This window comes from Curcuma longa, chromosome 2 (assembly GCF_044706935.1).
Source record: "Curcuma longa cultivar G26 ecotype Majalengka, Jawa Barat chromosome 2, ITB_CL_G26_1.1, whole genome shotgun sequence".
Classification (NCBI taxonomy): domain Eukaryota; kingdom Viridiplantae; phylum Streptophyta; class Magnoliopsida; order Zingiberales; family Zingiberaceae; genus Curcuma; species Curcuma longa.
Window position 1 is genome coordinate 13,704,249 of NC_133862.1, and position 23,721 is coordinate 13,727,969.

A 23,721-nucleotide genomic window follows, 5' to 3' on the forward strand; every position below is an offset into this window, starting at 1 on the left:
CATAAATTAGGATATTAAGATTGGAATATTAAATTTGTTACAATCGATTGATGGTTCAAGATCTCAACTGCTGGTGATAGATTTATTACAATTTAATATAAAGTTTTATTATCGATTGACACAGTTAATTGGAGTTTATAGATGAAGTATAAAAAGAGAATTTATTGAGATAATCGATTAGATATATAATAATCTATTAATGAGTTAAGCTCTGTATATTAATGATTGTAGTACTTATATAAAAAATTATCAATCTACAAATTTAGTATCTAAGTTGCATTAAGAAAAAAGATGATACAAAAATATTAAAACACGTTGAGTTCGGCGTCCTCGTCGACCATCGTTGGGCATCAAAACTAACTCCACCCGGCACTCCCACAATATCGCGTTGCTCTTCTTCGGAGGTCTTGATAGCCGCGAGGTGATAGACTACACGTCTTGGATGGCGGAGCACCCCTATGTAAAGTTCACTGTCACGTGATTCATCATTGGTGACGAAGCATCCGCGCACGCGAGAGCAGCAAGGAGACAGATGGCCTTTGGGATAATAATATAACATGAAAAACGTCACGTTCCTCACTGAGTTTCAAGTAGGGGTGACGGGCGATGAGTCCATGGTTTACATGGGAGAAGATGACAAACAACCCAGAGGAGACGTTGGTGGCAATCCGATACATGGAGAGCGTACATAATAACTTGTACATGGTGGAGCGTGAAAGGAATGTGCGATGGACTACACGTCTTGGATGGCGGAGCACCCCTGCATAAAGCTCATCGTCATGTGATTCATCATCGGCGACAAAGCCTCTGCGCATGCGAAAGCAGCGAGGAGACCGATGACCTCCGGCCGGGATAACAACATCAACATGAAAACATTCCTCACCGAGTTCCGAGGAAGGGAGATGGGCAATGAGTCCGTGGTTTACACGGGAGAAGACGACGAACAGTCCAACGGAGACATTGGCAGCAATCCAATACGTGGAGAGTGTGCAGAATGACTTGCTCGTGGTGGAGCATAAGAGGAATGTGATACATCGAAATTGAATTAAAGAATGTATCCGCTTAATCTAATTATCATTATATTGTCTATAAGACTACATTAGAAAGTGAATGCAATGGCGAACCGAAGGCTGATCGACTTGAATCCAACGTTAAATCCATTGCCTCTTACTTGTCGTCAAGAAGCTCCTGTAAGCACAGCAGAATGACCTTCTGTAGGGATCAGGCAACAACTGCAGTTCTTGTCTAAATGTGGAAGAGAAATGAGGAAGAAGAGGAGTCTAACAATTCTAAACATGCCCAAATTAATGTTGACTTTTCACCCTAAAACTCTCCTTCATGCAACATGCATTAGATCATTTAATTGGCGTTCCTTAATTACAATTATTGTGTGTGTTGTTAATTACGTATTAGCCCACCAAATGGAACTTCAATCTCTATATGTGATACTGTAAACACCACACAACACCTTAGTTGAGCTTAATATACTAAAATTTTATGGGTTAAATACCCCTTTAAATAATCTTGTCCATTAATTCGATTAGTATAGGACTAAAAAAGTTAGAATTATTATAACTGTAATAAGACTCAACAGTAATCACAATACTAATTTCATTAACGACATAAATCAAATATGGATGTGTAGTATGAAAATGACATGAAATGTGAACTGTACATGCTCATTTTCAATAGTCTTTATTATTACCCAAATCGAGTCCAAATCATATTTACTGATATCTTATGTTAAACCGCAGTAGTAAATTATGATTCAACCTTATGACTCAAAATAAAGTCTCACATCATATTTATAAATATCGTATGCAAAACTGCAATAGTAAATCATGATATTTTTATATTAGAAAATCAAAATCTTATATACATGTAAAAACTTTAATACCTAAAATAAATCAAAAAATATATGTGTTTATTAATATAGAATATCACACCAAATATAGATTCCACTTGGGATATACGTGATACCGTGTACACCACACGACATCTTAGCTCGATTCATACAAATTCTCTATTTGTCCTTGGAAAATACGACTCGTGGCCCCTGTATTACATTTGTTTGTGAGCTAAGGGTTTTCGATGACAAAATATAATTTACATATTCATTAATAGACTCCTTATGATCTGTGGGTTGTATTTACAATACCTTATGCTAAATCATCGTAATAAATCAGGATTCAACTATATAACTTAAAATAGAGTCTCATATCATATTTACAAATACCGTATGCAAAACTATAATAGTAAATCATAATATCTTTATGTTAGAGAGTCAAAATCTTATACACAGGTAAAAACTTTAGTACGTACAATAAGCCAAAAAATACATGTGTTCATGAATATAGAGCATCACACCAAATACAGATTCTACCAAATTGGTATATCATTAAAAGGAAGAACCTCATATTCAACACTTGCTAATGAAAGACCTTGAGTGACAAGCCCTTGGTGAGCGGATACGCTAATATATAATCTATATATCCTTATATACTCTATCATAATTTAACTACTTTGAACTCTTTCTTTAACCATCAAAAATTTTATATCGATATATTCTGTAGTTATTTTAAGAATATAATTTTACAAATTATTATCATAGTTGATTCTCAATGGCTTGTAAATGCCCCTAATAATTTGCAATCCTATAATAAGATTCTGTATTCATATCCCATTGCTGGAAGCTTTATAGTAGATTATAAATTCTACTTCCATGGTGGAAGTGACTATTGTCTGTTTGACACTTTTTTATAATATAGTCCTTCCTGCCAGCATGAAGACATAATCTGAAGTGGACCTCCTACTATCTAAGCATCCAACAAAATCGAAGTCTAAATATCCAATGATCTCTAGAGGACCTGATCTCTAATAAGTGAACATGTAATTCTTAGTTCTTTACAAATACAACATAACTCTCTTTACATGATCTTTCTAATACTCTAGTCCAGAGTTACTCAAATATTTACCCAACATCCCCACATTGTACGCAAGATTCAGACGCATACATTAAACTTCCTAATGTCGATGGATAAGAGAATTGATGCAATTTCTTAATTTCAAGTTCATGGTGTGGACTGCAAGCTAAGTCTATTACCCTTTAACACAGGTATGTCGTCAGAAGCACAATTTTGCATGTCATATCGAATGAGTACCTTTTCTATATAGATCTTTTGTGAAAGTCCAAATGTACACCTTGAACGATCTTGATAAATCTATATGTTTTAAGACAAAAGACGCATCTCTAAGATCTTTCATTTCAAATTTACTTGACAGAAATGACTTAATTTCTAGTAGTAGCCCCATATCATTGTTTGTCGATCAAATATCATCCACATACAGAACAAGTATAATAAACTTGCTCCCACTGAACTTGATATACAAACATTGGTCAACTAGATTCTCTCTAAAATCGTATGAAGAAACTACTCAATTAAACTTATAGAACTATTGACGAGATATCTGTTTTTGACCATAAATGGACTTACTTAATCTATATACTAGGTGTTGTGAATCTCCCAATTCAAAATTCTCCGATAGCACCATATATATAGTTTCCTCAATATTTTCATTGGAAAATGCAATCTTAACATTCATCTGGTGTAGCTCTAGGTTATAATAAACTACAAGTGTCATGATTCCCCTAAGAGAGTTTTTCGTCAAAATCGACAAATTTTTTTTTGTAATCAATGTCCTCCTTTTGAGTGAATCTCTTGGCGATAATGCGAGCCTTATACTTTTTGACATTGCCCTACGAATCCCGTTTGATTTTAAATATCCATTTACAACCAACAGGTTTCACACTTTCAGACAAATAAATAAGTTCCCAAATATCGTTGTCCGCCATAGACTTCATCTCTTCTCTTATGATTTCGATCTACTTTCTTAAATTAGGACATTGTTTAATTTCATGGAAAGATGTGGGATCATCTTCCAACTTAATATTAAACTTATGCTCTTGGAGAAATATATAATCACGAGATATTGTAGATCTTCCTTTCCCTAATGGATCTCCTTAGTGATACTTATGATTAAGGTTGTTGAGAGTCATGCTCAACCATAAGAGTGAATACGTCTATTTGAGCTGGCGTATCCTCTAATTGCAATGGAGGTGACATGAAAATGTTGTGGTTCACTATCCTTGCCGATTGTGCAACTTCAACTGTATATGGAATAATAACCATTTCACTATCAACTGCATCAGTAGTTACCATATGAGGATCGTCAATTTTTTTCTCAAATGATATTTCCTTAACCTTAGTACTCCCACTATTCCCAATGAATTTGGCATTACTCATCTAGAAAAAAGTTTTAGTCAAGGGGCTGAAAAACTTGAAGTCCCTTGACTTCTTAGAGTATCCCACAAAATGAAAGCTAATGGTTTTTAGTCAAATTTTCTTTCCTTAGGCCTCTAGGACCTAGTCTCGACTAGATAACCTCAAACATATAAATGCTTAATACTAGGCATTCTACCTGTCCACAACTCGTATGGAGTTTTCATTATCATTTTCTTAGGAACTCTATTAAGTAAAAATATCGCAGTCTTAAGTGTCCACTATAAGAAAATATTGAATAGACAACGCTAGAATTGAAAGACAACGTTTTTTTATCAAAACTGTTATTTTTTTTATTTAACAATGTTTTTAGTCAAAAATGTTATCTTTTAAAAATCAAAAATAATATTTTTTTCAAAAAGCATTGTCTATTAGTGTTTTTTTGTCAAAGACAACACTTTTTTAAAAGTGTTGTCTTTGAGGATATTTTATATCGATGATCTTCTTATCGTGCAGTTCGCGATCTGCTTCGGGGATTTCGCCAGCCGTCTACTCCGGACAGTGACCTTGTGTCTCTCCTCTTCTCCCGCCCCTCTCGCACCTCTCCTTACCTGCCATTACATCTCTCTTCCTCTCTCGCCGCTCCGCCCAGCTTCTCCTCTCTGAATTTTGATCTTGGCGCAGTATAACATATAGGCAGCGTTAGTTTCATCCTCGACGGGAGCGGCGATGTGATCTTAGTCGCCTTCTCCGAGGCACAGGCCACCGCTTCACCTTCCGCGACGTCGTCTGGTTTCAACGAAGGGTTTTCGAGTCTATTCCCCTCTACAGCGGCACACATGAGCTCTTCACGCCGCTAGGAAGAGGCGAAGAGGACGACGGCGGGAAGTCGTAGCCCATGCTCCTCCAGGCCAGTGCCCTCCGCTTATTTATGAGTGTAAGCAGTTTAGGTAACTGCTGAGCAGTCTGGGTAACTGCTCACCACGTCCACCACGTCGCCGCCGCTGTACCACGCCTCGCCGTCCACTTCGCCACGATCCGCGCCCACGGAATGCATGTACTGTGCTCGTGAGGGATGCAACCTCTCCCTATTTAAGGGAGAGGAAAGCCTTCGGCAAAAAGGGGGTGCTGGGTTTAGCGATCGGCGAGAGAAGGGGCTTCTCCAGCGAGAGTGGAGTGGATACCTGTGTGTGCGTCCAAGTGGAAGAAGCACCTGCTGTGTGTGAGCATCCAGAGGAGCCTTCAGGTGTTGCCGGAGAAGAGGAAGAACTCCCAAACTCCGACGGATTTGGTTTGTGGAAATAGAAGAGTTTTCCGACTGTGATTACTCTTCCGACAGAAGCTCTGCCGCCGGAGCCGGAGTCGAGGCACGCTTCAACAGGTATTAATCTACAATGAGCTTGTACCATTCCTCCGAGTTCTAGGTACGCCTTCGATCTTTTTTCTTCGATTAGGGTTAGAATAACGATTCTAAAATTCTTGGTAGGTTAGACCATTTGATACTTGTGATAATAAGCCAGTGGATTTTCCTGAGGTCGTGTTGTGTTTGAAGGTTTACCATAACAAACGAACCACATTGAAGGTAAGTTATTGTTCACTTCTTTGTGTCTGAAGTAGGATCTTGGTTAGTCTTGTGTGGCGAAAGTAGTCTAGGAATAAGCTGATATGTCAAGTCAGAAAGTTAATAGTCAACATCAAATAAATCGTCGGCTTGAGTCCCACTCAGCTCCTCTATCTCTCTCGGCCACTTGACCATCTTGACCTTGGTTATCTCGGTCTCTCGACTACTTGGCCACCTAGCTCCTCCATCTCCTAGCTCCTCCATCTCCCTTGGCCACATAGTCACCCAGCCTCTCCATCTCTCTCGGCCACACGGCCACGGCCACTCTGCCACTCGGCTATCTCAGCCACACGACCACTCGACCATCTCGGCCACTCGGCTATCCCAATCACACGACCACTTGGTCACTCGGCCACATGGCCACTCGACCCTCCATCTCCCTTGGTCACTCGGTCACTCGGCACTCCATCTCTTTCTCAATCGCTCGGTCACTCGATCACTCGGCTACTCTATCTCTTTCTCAGTCTCTCAGCCACACAATCACTTGGCCACTCTATCTCTCTTAGCCGCAAAGTCACTCTACCTCTCGGCCTCTTGACCACTCAAGCACTTCATTTCTTTGGTCACTCAATAGCTCAGCAACTTGGTCGCCTCATCTCGGCTACCGCCCCGCCTCACATAGAAACTGCCAAAATCCCCAAGAGTGCGATGTCTGCCAAGGGATCAGGACGGTTACGAGGTTGTCAGACCTAGTTCTCTGGATCCCCTCGTGCCTGCGCATACAGCCAAAAAGTAAAAATAATCAGCAATGTCGAGCCACAAGGCGGTTATGAGGTTGGCAGACTTAGTTCTCGGATGCCTCATGTGGGGATCTCATGTCAGCAATCGGCAGACTTGGTCTCCTCGGCTCCGGCAGAGGTCTTCCCTCAAGTCGACGTGGATATTTCTTTCTTGTAAATATATAAACCCTCCCACAGGTATGAGAAACTCTCTCGGTAACTTTAGCAACTTCATATACTTTCTCTTCTACATCTTTTTCTACCAACATTAACTCGAGCGTCGGAGTTGTCTGTCGGGAAACCTCGGCACCTACCTAACCCTCTTGTTCAATCTCTCTTCAAGTCTCTTCATCGGCAGGAGTGAAATTATGCGTGAGTCGAATTCTTGTTGATTGATGACTTATTTGTCCACGGCATCCTGCCGGAATAATTAGGAAAGGCAAAAAGTAAGAAACGCCATTTAAAGTATCTACTTTTAATCTTAGAGGGTAAAATTAGGATCCACACATCACGTGATGAATCACATGTAATCGATCAACTTCGAATTAAGGAACTCAAAATTGACAAATGAAAACCATAAGTCATAAGCGATCAACCTTAAGAAGTGAAAGAAATGATTATGATAGGAAATTTACTTTAAAAATAAAATATTAGGGTTAACATGAAAATTAAATTTTTAAATTCATATTTCACCCCAACGGCAGTTTCAAAAAGTATCATAAATTCATTAAAATTATTTATTTATACATTAAACACATGTATTTTAATGATATAGTTATTGTTCCCTTCAAATGAAGCCTCGTGCAGCTTCTGCGAAATTATGCGTGAGTCAGGTTCTTGTTGATTGATGACTTATTTGTCCATGACATCCCGTCGAAATAATTAGGAAAGGCAATAAGTAAGAATAGCCATTTAAAGTATCTAGTTTTAATCTTAGAGGGTTAAATTAGTGCATTCCTACCATCACGTGATGAATCACATGTAGTCGATCAACTTCGAATTAAGGAACTCAAAATTGACAAATGAAAACCTTAAGTCACAAGCGATCAACCTTAAGAAGTCCTAAGAAATGATTATGATAGGAAATTTACTTAAAAAATAAAATATTAGGGTTAACATGAAAATATTTTTAAATTATAATTTTTAGTCGAAGTTTCAAAAAGTATCATAAATTCATTAAAATTATTTATTTATACATTAAACACATGTATTTTAATGATATAGTTATATTAAACTTACACACATACATACACTTGATGCATGATTTTCATGTTAAATTATTAAACTTTTAAGTTATTTTGATATTTGTGCCAGAATTATGAAAAACTATTCTCCCTAATAAAATTCATTTACTTTCACTTATATATGTGTGCAAAATTCCCTGATAAAATAGCACCATTCCCCCTTACGCATGGTGCAACAATAGATTATTGATGGATTTTTGGAAGCACTACAATTTAATTCTCAGACTAGAACGTACATATGTTTTATTAGATGGAAAAATTGTGAGAGACAGTACGAAGTATAATTACTTAGACGGATCGAGTTATCACCTGATGAAGCGACCATATTGCAGCTCACGGTTCTAATACTTAGATGAAGTATGACATTCTACAATAATGAGTCGATCGTGGAGGTCGATTATTAGTGGTCTCAACATGAGTACTTTCTGGATTTACTTTGATGACTAATGAAAAAAATTTATGAGACCAAATTAGTTATCTCCAAGATTAATCTATTCGAAGAACTAAAAATCTAAATTATTAAAAAAAATTAAGCACAATTTCTTAGTAGTTAAACAGCTTTAGAATTAGCTTGCTAATTTAAGATTTTGGAGGCAAATATATGAGAAGGTTTCAGCTTTATCCTAAAAGGCATGCAACTCAACTAAAATTATGGCGAAAGTAACACCTCTACTTAATTCCACCAGGATTGATGATTTCATAATTGAATTTTGTAAAAAAATAACAATAAAATAAAATAATGGAATTAAACTAGAATGTTGCCAAATGCCAACTTTTGCTAACGTGACCATGCTCATTGATTAAAGGGCAGCGCAGTAGGCGCCATGTGAAGTGGAGGCAGACCTGCTCGCCTCTCCCTCCCATGAGTTTCCTCAGTAGGATACAGTCGCCCAACGCCAGTCGCCTACGTTCTCCACGTTCCTTCCTGCATCCATAGGCCAGCGATTCCCCCCATCAATCTTTCCACGTTCGCTGTTAATTGAATTCGAAACGAACACCTTCGGGGAGCACAATGGCAGTAAGTGCTCGATCATTTGCCTCAACCATCTCTCTCTCTCTCTCTCTCTCTCTCTTCCCCGAAATCATTTCATTTCGCCACCTACCTACTACTACCATTACGATGCTCGCGAGGGACGAGACGAGAGTGTGGTTGCATCAATTGAGTGTGGCAGGTAGTTGGAAAAGTGGAAGAAATCAAATGCGACGACACACATGGGTGGATCTGTTTAGGCCTGATTTAGCTCGCCATTTCTTAGTTGGTCACGTTGCTTCTCAGTCAAACCACGTTAATTTTCTTTGCCCGGCAAGTGTATGATCTTTTGCCACAGCGAAAAAAAAAAAAAAAAAAGTAGTGCGACAACGCCGGAGCTGCGACGATGACGGCTTCCGAGTTCGGGCAGAGGCAGCCAAGCTCCATCGTCGGGGACCACAGGCAAAAGCAGGGCACTGCGCGCCCCGGCGGGAGCACGGAGTTGCCATGTGCCCGCGGCAGTGCATTGACCGCGCTAGAAGACAGCGCCCAAAAGGACAAAACAACCAATTGCTGCCTTCACTCCCCGACGCACAAGCCTGGCACATGGCAGTCAGAGGGAGGGAGGAGGGAGGAGGGAGGAGGTGGAGGGCGTGGACACTGCTCGATCCACTGCATGCAACAGTAAAGGGGATAATGATTTCAGAGTGGAATCCAAAACGGAGAAAAGGAGACAATGATGTCTGCTGCATCGTCGTTGTGGTGTCCTCCTCAGGCTTGTTGGAGATCGATTTCCGAACAAGAAATAGTTCATCGACGTCGCTCTCGCTCTGTCATTTTAACCGAACAATTGCATAACAGCACGATTCAATCCGAAGCGAAGGTACAGTAATTTACTGATGTCGAAAACAAGACGGGATGAGGCATGAGCGTTCTTGTAAAATGGAAGACAAAAATAGACGAGCAAATGTAGACGTTAATGGGTGACGGCCAGGAACGATGCATTACGGTCAAGACTGCTCTGTTTGCCGCCGCCATCATTGCCGTTGATGGAGGAGATGATGTTGGTCGCCGGACCAGTAGAAGCAGCGGCGTTGATGGTGCAGAGTGACCGGGATGAGGAAGAGTAAGGCCGGAAGGCTCTCATTGGGCTGGCGAAGGCCAAGCCCCAGGTCCTGATACGTCCGTGCGGCGCGACGCCTGTTCTGGCGCTAGGGGTTGAGGCCGATGCCCTTCTGCGGATGTCGTAGTCGTCGGCGGCCGCTGCGGAAAGCCAGTAGGCCGACATCATCCCGAGTCCCCCAAAGAGGCCTCCGCATTTGATCCTCTCCTTCATCATATGTTGTTGGTCGCCGTCGTTGTTCTTGTTGTGGTCGAGTTGGATGGCGGTCTTGGGCTTGGCATCGCGCTGAGACTCCGCTCTCCGCAGCGTGCAGTCGCCAAAGCCAGTGGAAATGCGCTCGAGGAAGTCGCCCGAGAAGCTTCTGCTGCCGCATCCCACTGACCTGGATCTCGACACCTTCCTACCGAATGAGGACGACGCCTGGCTGCCGCTTGGGCTCTGGGCATCCTCCGCGCTGCTGTTCTCCGCTAATTTCCTGCCGTTCTCTGCTTCCAAATTATTTGACGGCGGTTGCTGCTTGCTGGCGTCTCCCTCGCACCCTCCGCCCGAAGAGGATGAGGTGGATCTGCGCCTGTGGCTGTTCCCGTTGACGGCAACAGAAAAAGAGGCGGAGGTGGAAGAAACAGAAGAGTGCTTGAGGAAAGACCAGAAGCTCTTCTTCCGAGGGCTGTCTGCGACGGCGGCGTCTCCATTGCTGCGGCCAACGCCAACCTGCGCGAGGGACGATCCGGTCGTCCTCGGCGCCACAGACTTACTCCGTTTCAAAACCAAGCCGCCGCCATTAGCCACCGCGACAGAAGCAGTAGTGCGACTAGTTCCACTGGCTACGAACTTCCTTCCACCGTTCGCGTAGCAACCTACGTCGCCGCCGCTGCCTTTCTTCTTTTTGCCGCGGCCGACTGCTAGGTAAGAGAACTTGGTCCTGCGGCCGTCATACGGAGGCGCGCCGTTGCACGAATAGACAGAGGCGAGCCCAGTGGCTCCGCCACCGCCGGCGACGACGTCGGCGCTGAAGGAGGTGGGGGAGGAGGTGGAGGAGGAGGGCGAGGGCTGAAGCGGGAGGAAGGGGGTGGACTTGGAGGAGGACACCAGCTTGCCCAGCTTCTCCTGCAAGCAGAAGGCGCACACCCCGCCCGGATTGCTACGGTAAGGGTGGTCCACGCACTGCATGCTCTCCCCCATGTCGTCCGCCACGCCCACCGCTACTTTGTCGGCCATCCTCCTCCTCCTCCCCCTCCTCCCGAGATAAACCCGGCCTGGTCGTCCTCCGTACGCGCCGCCTCCAATTTTGCCTCTCCAGGTCCACCTGCAACCTCTCGTTAGTTGTTACAGAGAGAGAAGGAACGAGATGAGATAGAAAGGCGACGGGGAATGACTGCACGGCCCTGTTGCAAGAACTCGTGCCGGGATATTTATCGGTATCATCTACGGCGTGATTTGACCGGCTCACCGCTCAGCCTTCCTTGAGCTCGCGTGGGATAGTCGTGGGCTGTAGATTTTATATATATATATATATATATATATATATAAATTTAAAGCACAGTTGATGCCAGCTGACTTTTAAAATATTTATTTTATTTTAAATTTAAATTCTCATCCTTTTATTATCTTTAATTTTACCTGCAACAGTAGGAGCTCGTGGGCTGGGCTGTTGATTTGGTAGGCCATCAAGGCGGCCTACTAAGAATCTCTTTCAAACCCGGTTTCGTGGTGCAGTTGGACAACCAGATCAGTCGGTCTCGGTCGGATCCTCATTCAATCATGCTTCTGTTATTTTGAAGGTGGGCCAAACGACGTGGGCATGCTCAATCATGCGCGCCGTGGACCATTCTGTGGTACGACGGCCCAGAGTTCGTGTTAGGTCAGCCGTCAGCGCGCTTGCACGGCAATCCCTGCTTCAGATAAGAACATCGAACTAGTAAATATCAGCAGACATGAAAACTTTGTTAGGTCTCCAAAAAAAACAATCTGAGAAAATAAGGATATAAACTTCATCAGTAAATTTACACTTTACTCGCCTTCCAAACTCATTTAAAGCAGACTGTTTGAAGGCCAGAATCATGTTAAAATTGGATGAATCGGTGCATGTTTATTTTATTAAACGCATTCAAGAATGCATGAAGGCCAAAGGAAATGGCAGCAAATCTTATCGAAGAGTAACAATTGAAATTATGGTTTAGGAATTAGGATCTCAAGTATGCTCCACTTATTCTGCATACTTTTGAACACCAGATGCCATTTTTCCTTGTGTTGTTCCAAATACACAAAAGGAAGATACGATAATTCAAGCATTTAAGAAGTTGGGTGCCACAATCTCAAGCAACCCTTTGGGGTTGTCAACATGGACCCAGTGGCCAGACTTAGGCAGGAGATGAAATGAAACCTTTCCTTCTTCGGGCACCCTTCGCTTTTGAGAGAGGTGATTGAGTCGGTTAACAACATGCTCAGGCCACCTGTCACTGTTCTCTGCTCGAACAATAGCAATCTCCAAATCATTTGGTGGAGACTCCAATAGAGACCAATAGCTCTCTTCCCTGCAGTCATATTTTTTTCCTTCAAAATATTGCAAACCATTGAAAATGAAATACATGATGAAAAAATTAACAAGGTTCAGACGTCTAGTGTCAATACCTATAGGAATTAAACATATCTATGCAAGCCTGAAGATCAAAAGCCCACTCTACATGTTCACCGTCATTATTCAGGTTGCTCCCAATCCAATTGGAGAGCATTTTTGAAAATCCAAGACTCAGCATATGGTCGACGACCCACCTAATATGGAAATGAAACATCTGGTGATTAGAAACATATTTACGAATAATATGAGATAGTCTATTGTGTTTCTTAATTCAATAGCCAAAAGAAAAAATATGCAACCAGAAAAATTATTATGAAGGAACCCAACATAGGATGTGCTTCTCTGGCCATGGCTGTAGTGGTTTGTGTAGCAGGCTCCTGACAGTGGTCGTTTTGTAAAAGTTTTTCAGGTTTAGTAGAAGTGCTGGTAGCACCAGTGGTTCTTCCCTGGTGCCAGTTTCATCCAACCTTAGGGGTTCCCTCATTCTTGTTTTGGGTCTAGAGGTAGCAGAGGGCATCATCCTTGCTACGCTGAGGTTGCTGCATCTGCAACCTTTATTGCCCTTTCCAAGTCTTCTAAGCATGATCATCACCAGTTGCATACTCAATGCCATTGCTTGGGTTGCCCTGCTGTTCAGTGCATAGGCATCTTTTGCTTGCTCATGTCAAAATGAAATCATCTGATACAGAAGTCTTCAGTCCGATCATTGAACTAATCAATGTGGGGCTGCATTGCAATCATCCTTTTGTCAGGGTCCAAGCTCGCAATGTCGTCTCACTTTCACTCCAGCCATTGGTGTTTTTGTCACCAATCTGGGTTATTCATGCAATATGCCATATCTCAATTCGATACTTCTTGCTATTCTTCAGTCTGAAAATGTGCTTTTGAGACATGGCTCGCCAACTAACTTGCCAGAGGTGGATGGTGATGGAACACCATGTATTCTGTTGATGTGTTTGCAGTTGAATCTCATTGAAAAACTTCTAAATTTGGAGGTCATTATGATTGCCAAAAATGTCTTGCCATGACCAAGTTGCCCTGTCATTTCTTCTTGGTTCTGGTGGTTGCTAGAACCACATAAATGACTGAAAGTAGTCCAGAAGAGTCCAAACATCCAAAAATTGATCCTGCAATAACTGGACAAGATTGATCCAAAAATTGCAACATCTTCTTGGTTCTGGTTAGAGCTACGATTCACGGAAGAATTTTCATTTGCTTACTAACTGTCTACCTATTTCTTATTTAGCTTTTCAACTGATGATAGGTAGGACCAACAAAGAATATTAGAGGAATTGACTTTTAGAGTTTCAGGTCATCTTGAACAGTAGAGAAAGCCTTCTCTTTGCGATGGCATTGGACTCTCATCAGTAGCACCTTCTCCTCCCTAGTTGTTTGCCCATCTCAGGAGTACCTAATTCTCCTATGGGTCATTAAAAAAAAATTAATCATCTATGGCAATGATTTTTTGACATCACCGAGCCAAGACCATCTCAACCATGTGCAGTCTAGTTGCTTGGTATTTGGTTGCCATATTTGTTAGTCTCAGCATTATTGATTTGAAGACTTTCAACCTAGCCTTCCTCTATTGTTGGCCATTACTTCTAAACTTAAGGGGGATTATGGCCTGGATGAATGTGGTCAACTATAGCCATTTACAAAACCTGCCTTGGCAACTAGCAAATTTTTACAGGAACTGATCATTCTCCTTGAAGTGCACTTAGCAAACTAGATATTTTAAATATTCGAGCTTGCTGCAGGTAAAGACTAAAACTCGAAACATTGCTTTCTGGCATGGGCACATGAGGAAGTTCTGATCAAGAGTGCCTTCCCCAACCTATTTAATTGGTATCCTTAGGGAACTATCCTTTGAGTGCCTTCTACGGAGACTGACAAACAATCAGCCTGTATGTTAGCTTGATCTCACTGTTCTGGAGAGTTTAGCAAGCTCAATTCAGCCAGAGCTCTGCTCCTCTTCCTCCTTTTGAAGATGGTCATTCAATGATGAATTCACTGTACACACGGCTTATTAGACCCTAATCACTCGTGATCAGGCAGAGGCTTTCTGAACTCTTGTTTGGCATTGCAAGGAATCAAGTATGCATCTTTTTTTTTCATTGCTCTATGACCTTATCAAGTTGGTTTATATTTTTGCAGCTGTTTGGTCTCTCAGTAATTGGAACTTTTTCACCTGAATCTAATGGCTAAATAGACTAATAACATGATTGGATGTACAGAATTTCAACTTCCAGTACAATTGCATCTTCAATGATCATGAAGTCATGCTGCAGATTCTACTTCCCAGAAGGATAGACTTCTTATCTTGCTGAAGAGTTTAACCTTGACTGACTTATTTGAGATTGTACCTTAAGTTGTGGGACAAGGTGCTCCTTCACATTAAGAAAGGCAAATTTTGACAAATTGTTTGGATCTTCTGTCATTAGGCTGCAGGTGTTTGTAATGGGAAGCTACTTCATTCTGATGTACTAAACGAAGTAGCAGGGAATTGCTTATAACTGTTGTTGTAAAATGCTTTGCATGCCTATTCACCAATTTAATCTGAGTGAAGCTTGTTCAGTTTTTCATTTTCACCAAAAAAGGATAAATGCTTATGCAGTCGATTCTTTTGTTTAAGAAGACTTGAAAGGGGATCTTGGTGGACAATTTCAATTTACTGAAGCTAGTATCTAGTTTGAATCAACCTGCTTCTATTTGGTTGGCTAGGTATCTAGACCGTGAATAAACAGGGTATGTAATGAGGATTTGAGTTGTCTTGTAGTTCTTTAATTGTATATGCTAATAGTAGATTTCTATAAATAAATAAACCTTTTCCAGTGAATTGTTCAAAACTTTTCTATGATTGAACGGATATGTTGATTTGTAGGGTGATCATTTCCATGAGGATAGGCTTGAAACATGGAATCAAGACAAGAACAAAATTTGCATTGCAAAGATGGTTCAAATGGATCACATATGTACTCACGAGCTCTGCTGAAGCTATGTTAACATTTTGATCGGTTGCATCAAAAGCTTAAACTAAGTATCTAAGTAACACATGATTCTTTACAGCAAGCAAGACTAGAACGAACCTAACCTTTGCTTATAAAACACATTGATTCAGGGACTACTTCTATGCTTATATCAAGTCATCACCCACAAAACGATTAACGCCCAAACAAGTTGATTAACATTAATCACTTGGTATAAACTATAAACAAGTTTGCTGGCTAGCATAGACTTGTATAATCCAACATCATATGGAACAAAGTGTTTCTTAATAATAGAAAAAACATACTTGCGTGATGGCAGTGGCGAAGGCAAACTTTGAAGAGTTTGCAAAACTTTTTCTACCTCGCCACTAGTCTCATTAGAGTTTACTTCACCTGGGACAGAATCCAACACCCAGAGCTGTTCTGTACAAGAAAATGATAATAAGGTAAAAATTCCTTTCCACTAAGCTGCATCATCATGAGGAAAAGAATGAATTCAAGGAATAAGCTCAGAAGTGAAGAGTTTCATAAGCTAGCTGATTTTAAGGAATAGGTCAAAAATATCAACTTTGCAGGAGCAAATTAAACGACTATAGGTTTTTCTAGCAAATGGAATTACTCAAGTTAGTGAGATGACAAATAATGCAGATATTGTTAAAACCCGTGCGAGCTAGAGGGGGGCGAATAGCTCCGATTGCTTCATCTCGATTTAGTGCTCGTCGTTTGAATGTGAAGCAGAAAACTTCAATCAAACTTGACGCCACATGCACAACACCAAGATTTTACTTGGTTCACCGTCTTTCAAGGTGACTACTCTAAAACCTAGTCCTAACGATCTATCACTACTATTCCTTCTCTTTCTCGGATATCTTCTGGAGGTGGAGAAGCCTCTTACAAGACTTATTGTTTACCAACAATACAAACAACACAAAGAAACAAATACAAATGAAAGTAAAACACTTTACAATTTGAGAAAACTTTACTTTGGATGCTTTGTTGTTGCTTTGAATTACCTCTTGATGGTAGAAAATGCAACAACACTTCGTCCTCAAACCCTCAAGAATTAGTTGCTTCGATTTGCCTCAAAACCCTCTTTTATAAGCTATTGTTCGAGCTGATTTCTGCCTAGCAATCAATTGCTAGCCTTCACCAATCAATTGCTTAGCTGTAATTCGACCGTTGACACTTGCAGAATGATTCTTTCCACGAAGTTTGACCACCATCAATCGATTGCTGAGACACAACAATCGATTGGTAGCCACCAATCGAACTGGCCAAACGATTTGGCAACAATCGCGCGAGTACTCGTGGCCGACTGCCTGAATCCAAGTGGGTTCCCGTGTGCCGACTCCCGGACACGCCTGAGCACCCCGAACTCGATCAGCCTGAGTCCAAGTGGGTTGTTGGGCACTCGCCCAAGCACCCTGTGTTCGAGTGAGTTTCCGTGTGCCGACTCCCGTGCACGCAGCACCCCGAACTCGATCAGCTCGAGTTTGAGTGGGTTGTTGGGCACTCGCCCGAGCACCCTAAGTTCAAGTGAATTCCAATGAGCCGACTCCCGCACGCCCCCAAGCACCCGACCAACTCTGAACCATGAGCCCGAGTGCCAACTTGATCGAGGGCCTACTCTGAGTCCTGAGCCCGAGTGGGTTCCCAAGTTCCAACTCGACGAACGCCTTGCCTGAGCAGCTCGAGTCCAAGTGGGTTGAGGTCACAGCCGAAGGCCAAAGCCCAAGCCCGAGTAGGTCGACTGTCGTAGCCTTGCGCGCCTGAATAGTATGAGTCTCGAGCGCCTTGAGCACCCTTTTAGCAATCAATTGTCACTTCCAAGCAATCGATTGCTACCCCTGTTTCAGCCTTTCTAAAATTGAAAACTTATCTTGCCAAATATCCGATTGATCTCAACCTACTAGGACTTCCTGCATTCAACATCTAGTCACTCTTAACCTATCGAGACTTTGTGTGCCTAGCATCTGACCACCCTTGACCTGCTAAGACTTCGTTCATGTCAAACATCTAGTCTTTCTTAACCTGTTTGGACTTTCTATCACCAAGTGTCCGGTCAACCGTGATCCACTTAGACTTGCCATCTCGTGTCAACTCCATGTTGGACTTCCGACCACAAAGTGTCATATCACCCATGACCCACTTGGACTTCTCACTTTTTAACTCCCTGTTACACTTCCGATCACTAAATGTCCGGTCAATCATGATCCACTTGGATTTTCCATATCTTGGCAAGTATCCAGTCAACTTTGACCTACTTGACTTTCCTCATCCAACTAACATATTAATCAAACATCGAAACTCAACTCAAATCAACTCGAGCTTGGTCAACCTACCTTGACCAAAGGTTGATTGCACCAACATATATATCATTGACTTTTCCCAATCATAAACATACAAAAAGCATCATATTTAAGGAAGATATTGATATTCAATATCATTAAGAATCACACAAGTGCACCCAACAAAGTAAGTACCTGCTTTGGCATGATAGCTGATTCACCATAGTCCCCATGCGCACAACTTGCTGCAAACTGTAATGCAACTTTTCCACCCATGGAGTGGCCTAGGACTACATCTGGCCAGGCCCAACCATGGAACTTCACCAAATTAGCCAAATCTTTGGCTCCATTAAACATGTTGTGGGGAAGATCTAACTCTTTCAGTCCAGCTGATCTCCCATGATTTCTTATGTCAACCAGTACCATTCTCCAAACTATAAGAATCACAAAAGTACATTAATTTTGATAAAGAAAAGTTATTAGTATGAAAATATCACATCATCAAGAGAAAACAAATAAGAAGAGTAAGAAATACTATGGATTAGCATATCAACATAAGACTTGCTTTTCAGAAGAAAACATATCTAGAAAAAATGCAAACATACTAAAATAATCAGGAGCACAAAGGTCTCATCAAAAACACATAGTGAAGGAGTAATTTAACATTTTTTAGTAAAGTAGAAACTCGAAACAGCACTAAACTGATTTTGGGTAATAATAGATAGACATAGATGTATCTTTCATATGTTAAAAGAAAAGAGAATATTCAGTAAATTCCTTCCTGATCAGCTCAGATACTTCCTAATTCACCTCTGTTTCCGTCTTGATTCACCTTCCACTTTGATTCATGATGATATATGTCTTTGCTAACATATGTTGAATATGTATTTACCTTTCGTATTTTGCTTATGTTATCCATACACTATCACTCCTATCAAATAGGCCTAATTTATCAATTTCATAGTTCATATTGAAATAATATCATCCCACAAAATGTCTTACATGGTATAAAAACAGGGTTCTTAATCCTCCCTCCTGATACTCCACTCTCTCAGTATTAGTTTCTCAATTTGTCATTAATTTCATCATCTCTTCCTTATTCCTCCCTGCAACAGGAAGTTCAGTATCATTCATGAATTAGTGAGCACCCATAAACAAAGCCCCCAAATTTGGTTATTTCTCTAGATAATCTTATGTTGAATGCAAGTAGTGAGGAACACCTTCTCAAAACCTCCTCAATTATCTTAGCAGCCAAAAAGCCCACCCTCAGGAGTTGCTACGTCCCTTGTCATTGCAATGGTGTCGCAAATGTTATTGCATTTCTAGAGTAACCAGCAGTACCTACCGACCATGACGCCAAACAACAACACAGTCTCCATTTCCAACAGTTCATGTTGATCAAATTTGTCACCAAAGTTGTCAAGCAACCATTGTTTATTGCAAAAACCCTTAAGAGAATGATGGAAATTGAGTTTCCTCTTCGCCACCTACATATCAGTCTTTGCTAGATCCTCCCTAGTTTCCACTGTGCTGAAGGCTTTTTCGCCTCTACTATGGTCTCAACTCTCAATTCCATAAACCTTAACATTAGCCATGCCCACGCCCTCTACTTCTTCATATATGAATTATCCTAAGTTCTCCTAGGACAACCTCATCAGCTCATCATCAACTCATAGCCCTCTCCGACTTAATTTCTATTTCTCTTTCCTCTTCAAGGCCACCTTCAAGGTCATTATCCATCCAGGTAGTTACCTCCACGACTGGATGGATCATTGCTCGTCAAAGGTTAAACCCACCAAGATACTTAATTATATTACATTCACATTGTCCTTACTATTTGGTTCACGACAAACACCACCAACATTCACATCTTGTGAGACACCTTCCATATCGACAACTTCATGACCCAGCCACCCAGGATAGGTCTCTTCATTTGTCTCTTGTTAATTTCAAGTGATTCAACATTGCTTTGCAACCATAGGAGCGGCAAGTCATGGGTAATGCCTCTCCTGGTTGATATGAAAGTCAATTATACCATTATCAAAAAATCCTCTTGAAGACTAATAAAAGTACTTCCATGAAGTCAGGAGCAACTATTCTCCAATTGGGCCTACCATGTAGCTAACCATAACCCAAATGTAAATGAACCTTTATATTTGAAACCTGAAATAAGGTGTAGAATTGGAGCTATCTTCTTGGTATTTATCTCATTTGGTAACTGAAAACTAGGTGGACTATGCACTATTGTGACCTCTAAAAGTTTATCTTTCCTCCATTCCTAGGCTTTCTCGTAGTAGCATCATCCCCATTGGCCGCAGCTCTATATGCCCCTTTGTCTCTGTTGCTATCTTACCGACCAAGTCTTCCTTGATTTGCAAGAATGCATAGTCATTTTTATATTTCCTTCCATTACATTATCAGTCCTATAAAATAAGGCAAATGAATCACTGTCATAGATCAGACTGAATACAACCCCCCCCCCCCCCCCCCCCCCCCCCCCCCCCCCCCCCCCCCCAAGTCTCGCACTATTCTAAACAAAATAGGAAAAGACGAAGTTTTGCAAGAAGATGTATCAGATTTTTTTCCCCCTACTCACCACGAGAGGGAGATGATTTTTGGAGTTGGGCAGCGAGATCTCGGGAGAAAGATCTCCAATTCCTTCCGGATCCGAGCAGTCCGTGGAGGACGAAAGCGGTGGAATCGTAAGGCTTCTCGGATGCCTTTATCTCTTCAAAGGCGAGAGTCTCGAACGACCTTCCTCCTCCATAGAAAGGGGAGGGGGAGATATTGTCAGAGGAAAGTCGAGGCCGTAACGAAGAGGAGACGCGATCGACGAGCAGCGTTGCCGAGAACTTTCGCCATTGTGTCGGACAGAAAAAAGAAATTGGTTTTGTCGGCTCGTTGATTCCTCCTTGGACGGATATATTTCACGCAATCGAGTCGTACCAAACTTTCTCTGGGAAAATTTCCGTGCCGGATGCCCTAGGCTGGGGAAGGCACGGGCCGTCAGGCCCATTCCCATTTTTTTCAAGGCCGTGCCCGGTTCTAAACAGCTCTAAATGGCCCGGATAGGGTGTACGGCCCAATAAAAGGGATATATCGTATATCCTTCCTAGCTAGTATAAATCCTAGCGATTTGACGATTACATCTCTAGATATAGTTAATGATTATAAGAAATTATAATTAGTCACAATGGGGGAGGATCATTTTCTCGGCTTCGCCGAGATTCGACTCTCACTCATTTCAATAAGGCCGTGCCTGCTCTTGATTATAATCAACTCAACTATGCTATGGGATTGATATATCGTATATTATCATAGCGATTTTTCGTATAAGGAATTAATGAATTAAATTTCCCAATGTGCTGGCTTTTTATTGAGAAACATTAAAAAATACAAGATTAATTAAAAAAAATTCAGATTTATTTGATTCAAAATTAAAATTGAAAATTAATTTTTGGTAAACCCTATTTAAAATATTTAATTTTAAAATTAATGGTATAATATTTTCTGAATTTGCTCTTTAAAATTTGTTATATTTCTCTACCCACCTTAAAATAATAAATCGACCATAAATAGATTCATACAACAATTTTGACTGAAATTTAGTCAAAATTGATATATGAATTATAATTTTTTTAATAATATTAAAATTTAAAAAAAAACTTAAATAATATAAAACAAAATCATATAAATTCTAATATGGAATTTTGAAAACCATTATATCATTTTATAATTTTTTAAATTAAAAAATATGTTGTTTTCTAATTTAGAAACGTTTATGGTTGCATACAATTATGCTCCAAACTACTCTAGTTTTATAAATCTTGCTATATGTTTTTTTTCGACCCTTTAAAGTCTTTTCTTTACTTTAATTTAGACTAATTTAAAACCATATAGTAATTTTTAATCAAAATTTCTATTCAAACTTAATTGGTTTACTTTTACAATCAAATACTCCAATACATTCCTTAGACCTTTAAAATCATGATGTGTTTATTCTGTAATTTAGACTATTTTATAGTCATATAATAAGTTTATTTAAAGCTAGTATATAAATTTAAACTAGTCTAAATTCATTAACTTCAATAAAAGGTGAAATTCGGACTCTACGATCATTTGTGAGGAGGTAAATCGAGAAGCTCCAGTTAGCCACGATGAATAAGAGCATTACCTCGACTTTATCGAGATTCGACTTTTATCCACTTTAGCAAATTTGTTCTATCGTAATCAATTCAACTATGCCCTAGGGGTTAGCCTAAATTCATTAACTTCAATAAAAAATAGAATCCACCCCAACGGCCTTATCTGTCGATCCCATGACCATCTATGAGGAAGTAAATCGAAAAGTTATTGATAAGCACGACAGAGAAGGATATTACCTCTGCTTTATCAAAATTTAACTTTTATCTATTTTAATAATTTTATTTCATCGTAACTAACTCAACTATATTTCAAAAATTAATCTAAATTCATTAACAAACGTAAGTTTTTCTTAATCCCTTAAAAAGATCATCCATTCAGTCACGCACTTTCCTTTTCTTTCCTACCCAAAACCCCTCCCTCACCTTGTCCCTCCGCACTCCACTCCACACTAAAAAGGTAATAAAGGCTCCGTGCCTCTCACTTCCCTTCCCTTTCTCCTTCTTTCTCCACAGAGATGGTTTCCGCCTCGCCTTCCCTCCACTTCCTTATCTTCATCCTCCTCTTCGCCGCTCTCTCATCACGCCCAGCTGAGGTGAGTTCTCGTCAGCCAACCACCCGCGCTGGATTTTCCATTTTCGGTGCTAATTGTGCTGGCTTTTGTTTGATCGCAAGGCGGGCGGGCCGACAGCTTCGATGCGGGCGGCATCGGCTTTGCCGGGGGTGAAATCGGCGCTGATCGACGAGGCCAAGCGGCGCCGGCTCAGCAACTTCCGGATTTGTGCCCTCTGCACGTGCTGCGGCGGCCCCCGCGGCCTCTGCCTGCCCTCGCCCTGCTGCTACACCATCAACTGCAACATCCCCAACCGGCCCTTCGGCTTCTGCGCCTTCACCCCCAAATCCTGCAACTGCTTCGGGTGCCACCTCTGAAACAATCCCCAAATTCTAATCTCCTCCGATTGCTTGCTCATTAGGGAGTAACACTCCCTCCTAAAACAACTGTTCTTTATATTAGTTTTATGCATAATTGGTATTATTATTGGCTCACCTATGCGCTGCATTGGCATAGGGGAACAGTCCCGTGCTTGTGTTCTGTTTCCTGAATCGTATTAAGTGTAGTTTAGTCGATGTCAAGGAATGCAGCGAATGTGTTCACCTAATGGCCTCTGAAAGACTGTTACTGCTGTAAGTGAGATCTGACAGTCAGGTCAGGAAGCAACACAGTTGGCTCATGGTTCATAGAGTTTTGGAAAGACTGGCACATCAATGAGGTAGCCTTGCAAAGGCATTAGAGGTGGGTGGGAGTTGGCTGGGGGCATTAAAAGCCTATAATTATGTATGCAGTTGGGTTGCCAATGTGGTTCTTGTGAGCCTCAGCTACATAAACACATTATTTATTAGGAAGCCTTCCTATTTGGTGGGACTCATTTACTTGCTGAGTGTTTGAGTGCCTGTAACAAGTTTTATTGCAGAAGTTGGGATGATGATTTGTAGAGGAGGAATGTAAGGGGTGTCTGGAACACAGTAAGTAACACATTATGTGTCTTTTGTGCTGGGATCATTGAAAAATATGGTCTCACCATCAGAAAATTCAGATTCACAAGGGCCTGGTGATTAAATTTAAGCTGGGGCAAGTGTGAATTTGTGATGGATCCATAAATTAGGTATTTTTATTTTCTATGTGAAATAAGTGCAATGGTACTGTCCTCTGCATGTGGGAATTCATGAAAATGGTATGGCTAATGCCCCCACAATCTTTATTTTCAAT

The 23,721-nt window shown here is 41.1% G+C and overlaps 3 protein-coding genes across 3 annotated transcripts; 1 reads left to right on the top strand and 2 right to left on the bottom strand.

Annotated features, from left to right (window-relative positions):
- Window positions 1-9,726: 9,726 nt before the first annotated feature.
- LOC141822108 (uncharacterized) lies at window positions 9,727-12,254 on the bottom strand. The gene is made up of 3 exons (XM_074709535.1): window positions 12,177-12,254; window positions 11,578-11,849; window positions 9,727-11,263 (listed from the first exon to the last, which is right to left on the bottom strand). Exon 3 carries the CDS (start codon window positions 11,173-11,175, stop codon window positions 9,811-9,813), a length of 1,365 nt encoding a protein of 454 aa, XP_074565636.1. The 5' UTR covers window positions 11,176-11,263; window positions 11,578-11,849; window positions 12,177-12,254; the 3' UTR covers window positions 9,727-9,810.
- On the bottom strand, window positions 12,045-20,683 carry LOC141822109 (uncharacterized). Its single transcript, XM_074709536.1, is given in 6 exon segments — window positions 12,045-12,491; window positions 12,589-12,729; window positions 15,828-15,940; window positions 18,006-18,244; window positions 20,407-20,608; window positions 20,610-20,683. Coding segments are annotated over 6 exon segments (1,008 nt in total). The 5' UTR covers window positions 20,673-20,683; the 3' UTR covers window positions 12,045-12,241.
- Window positions 20,684-22,433: 1,750 nt separating this feature from the next.
- Window positions 22,434-23,096, top strand: LOC141822111 (uncharacterized). Its single transcript, XM_074709537.1, has 2 exons — window positions 22,434-22,548; window positions 22,629-23,096. The coding sequence occupies exons 1-2, from the start codon at window positions 22,471-22,473 to the stop codon at window positions 22,881-22,883; spliced, it is 333 nt and encodes a 110-aa protein (XP_074565638.1). The 5' UTR covers window positions 22,434-22,470; the 3' UTR covers window positions 22,884-23,096.
- Window positions 23,097-23,721: the final 625 nt, after the last annotated feature.

Excerpts from the sequence above, each read along its gene's own strand:
- LOC141822108 (XM_074709535.1), bottom strand. The coding sequence starts at position 11,175 with ATGGCCGACAAAGTAGCGGTGGGCGTGGCGGACGACATGGGGGAGAGC.
- LOC141822111 (XM_074709537.1), top strand. The coding sequence starts at position 22,471 with ATGGTTTCCGCCTCGCCTTCCCTCCACTTCCTTATCTTCATCCTCCTC. Across the intron at positions 22,549-22,628 it reads TCTCATCACGCCCAGCTGAG|GCGGGCGGGCCGACAGCTTC; the intron begins GTGAGTTCTCGT and ends TTTGATCGCAAG.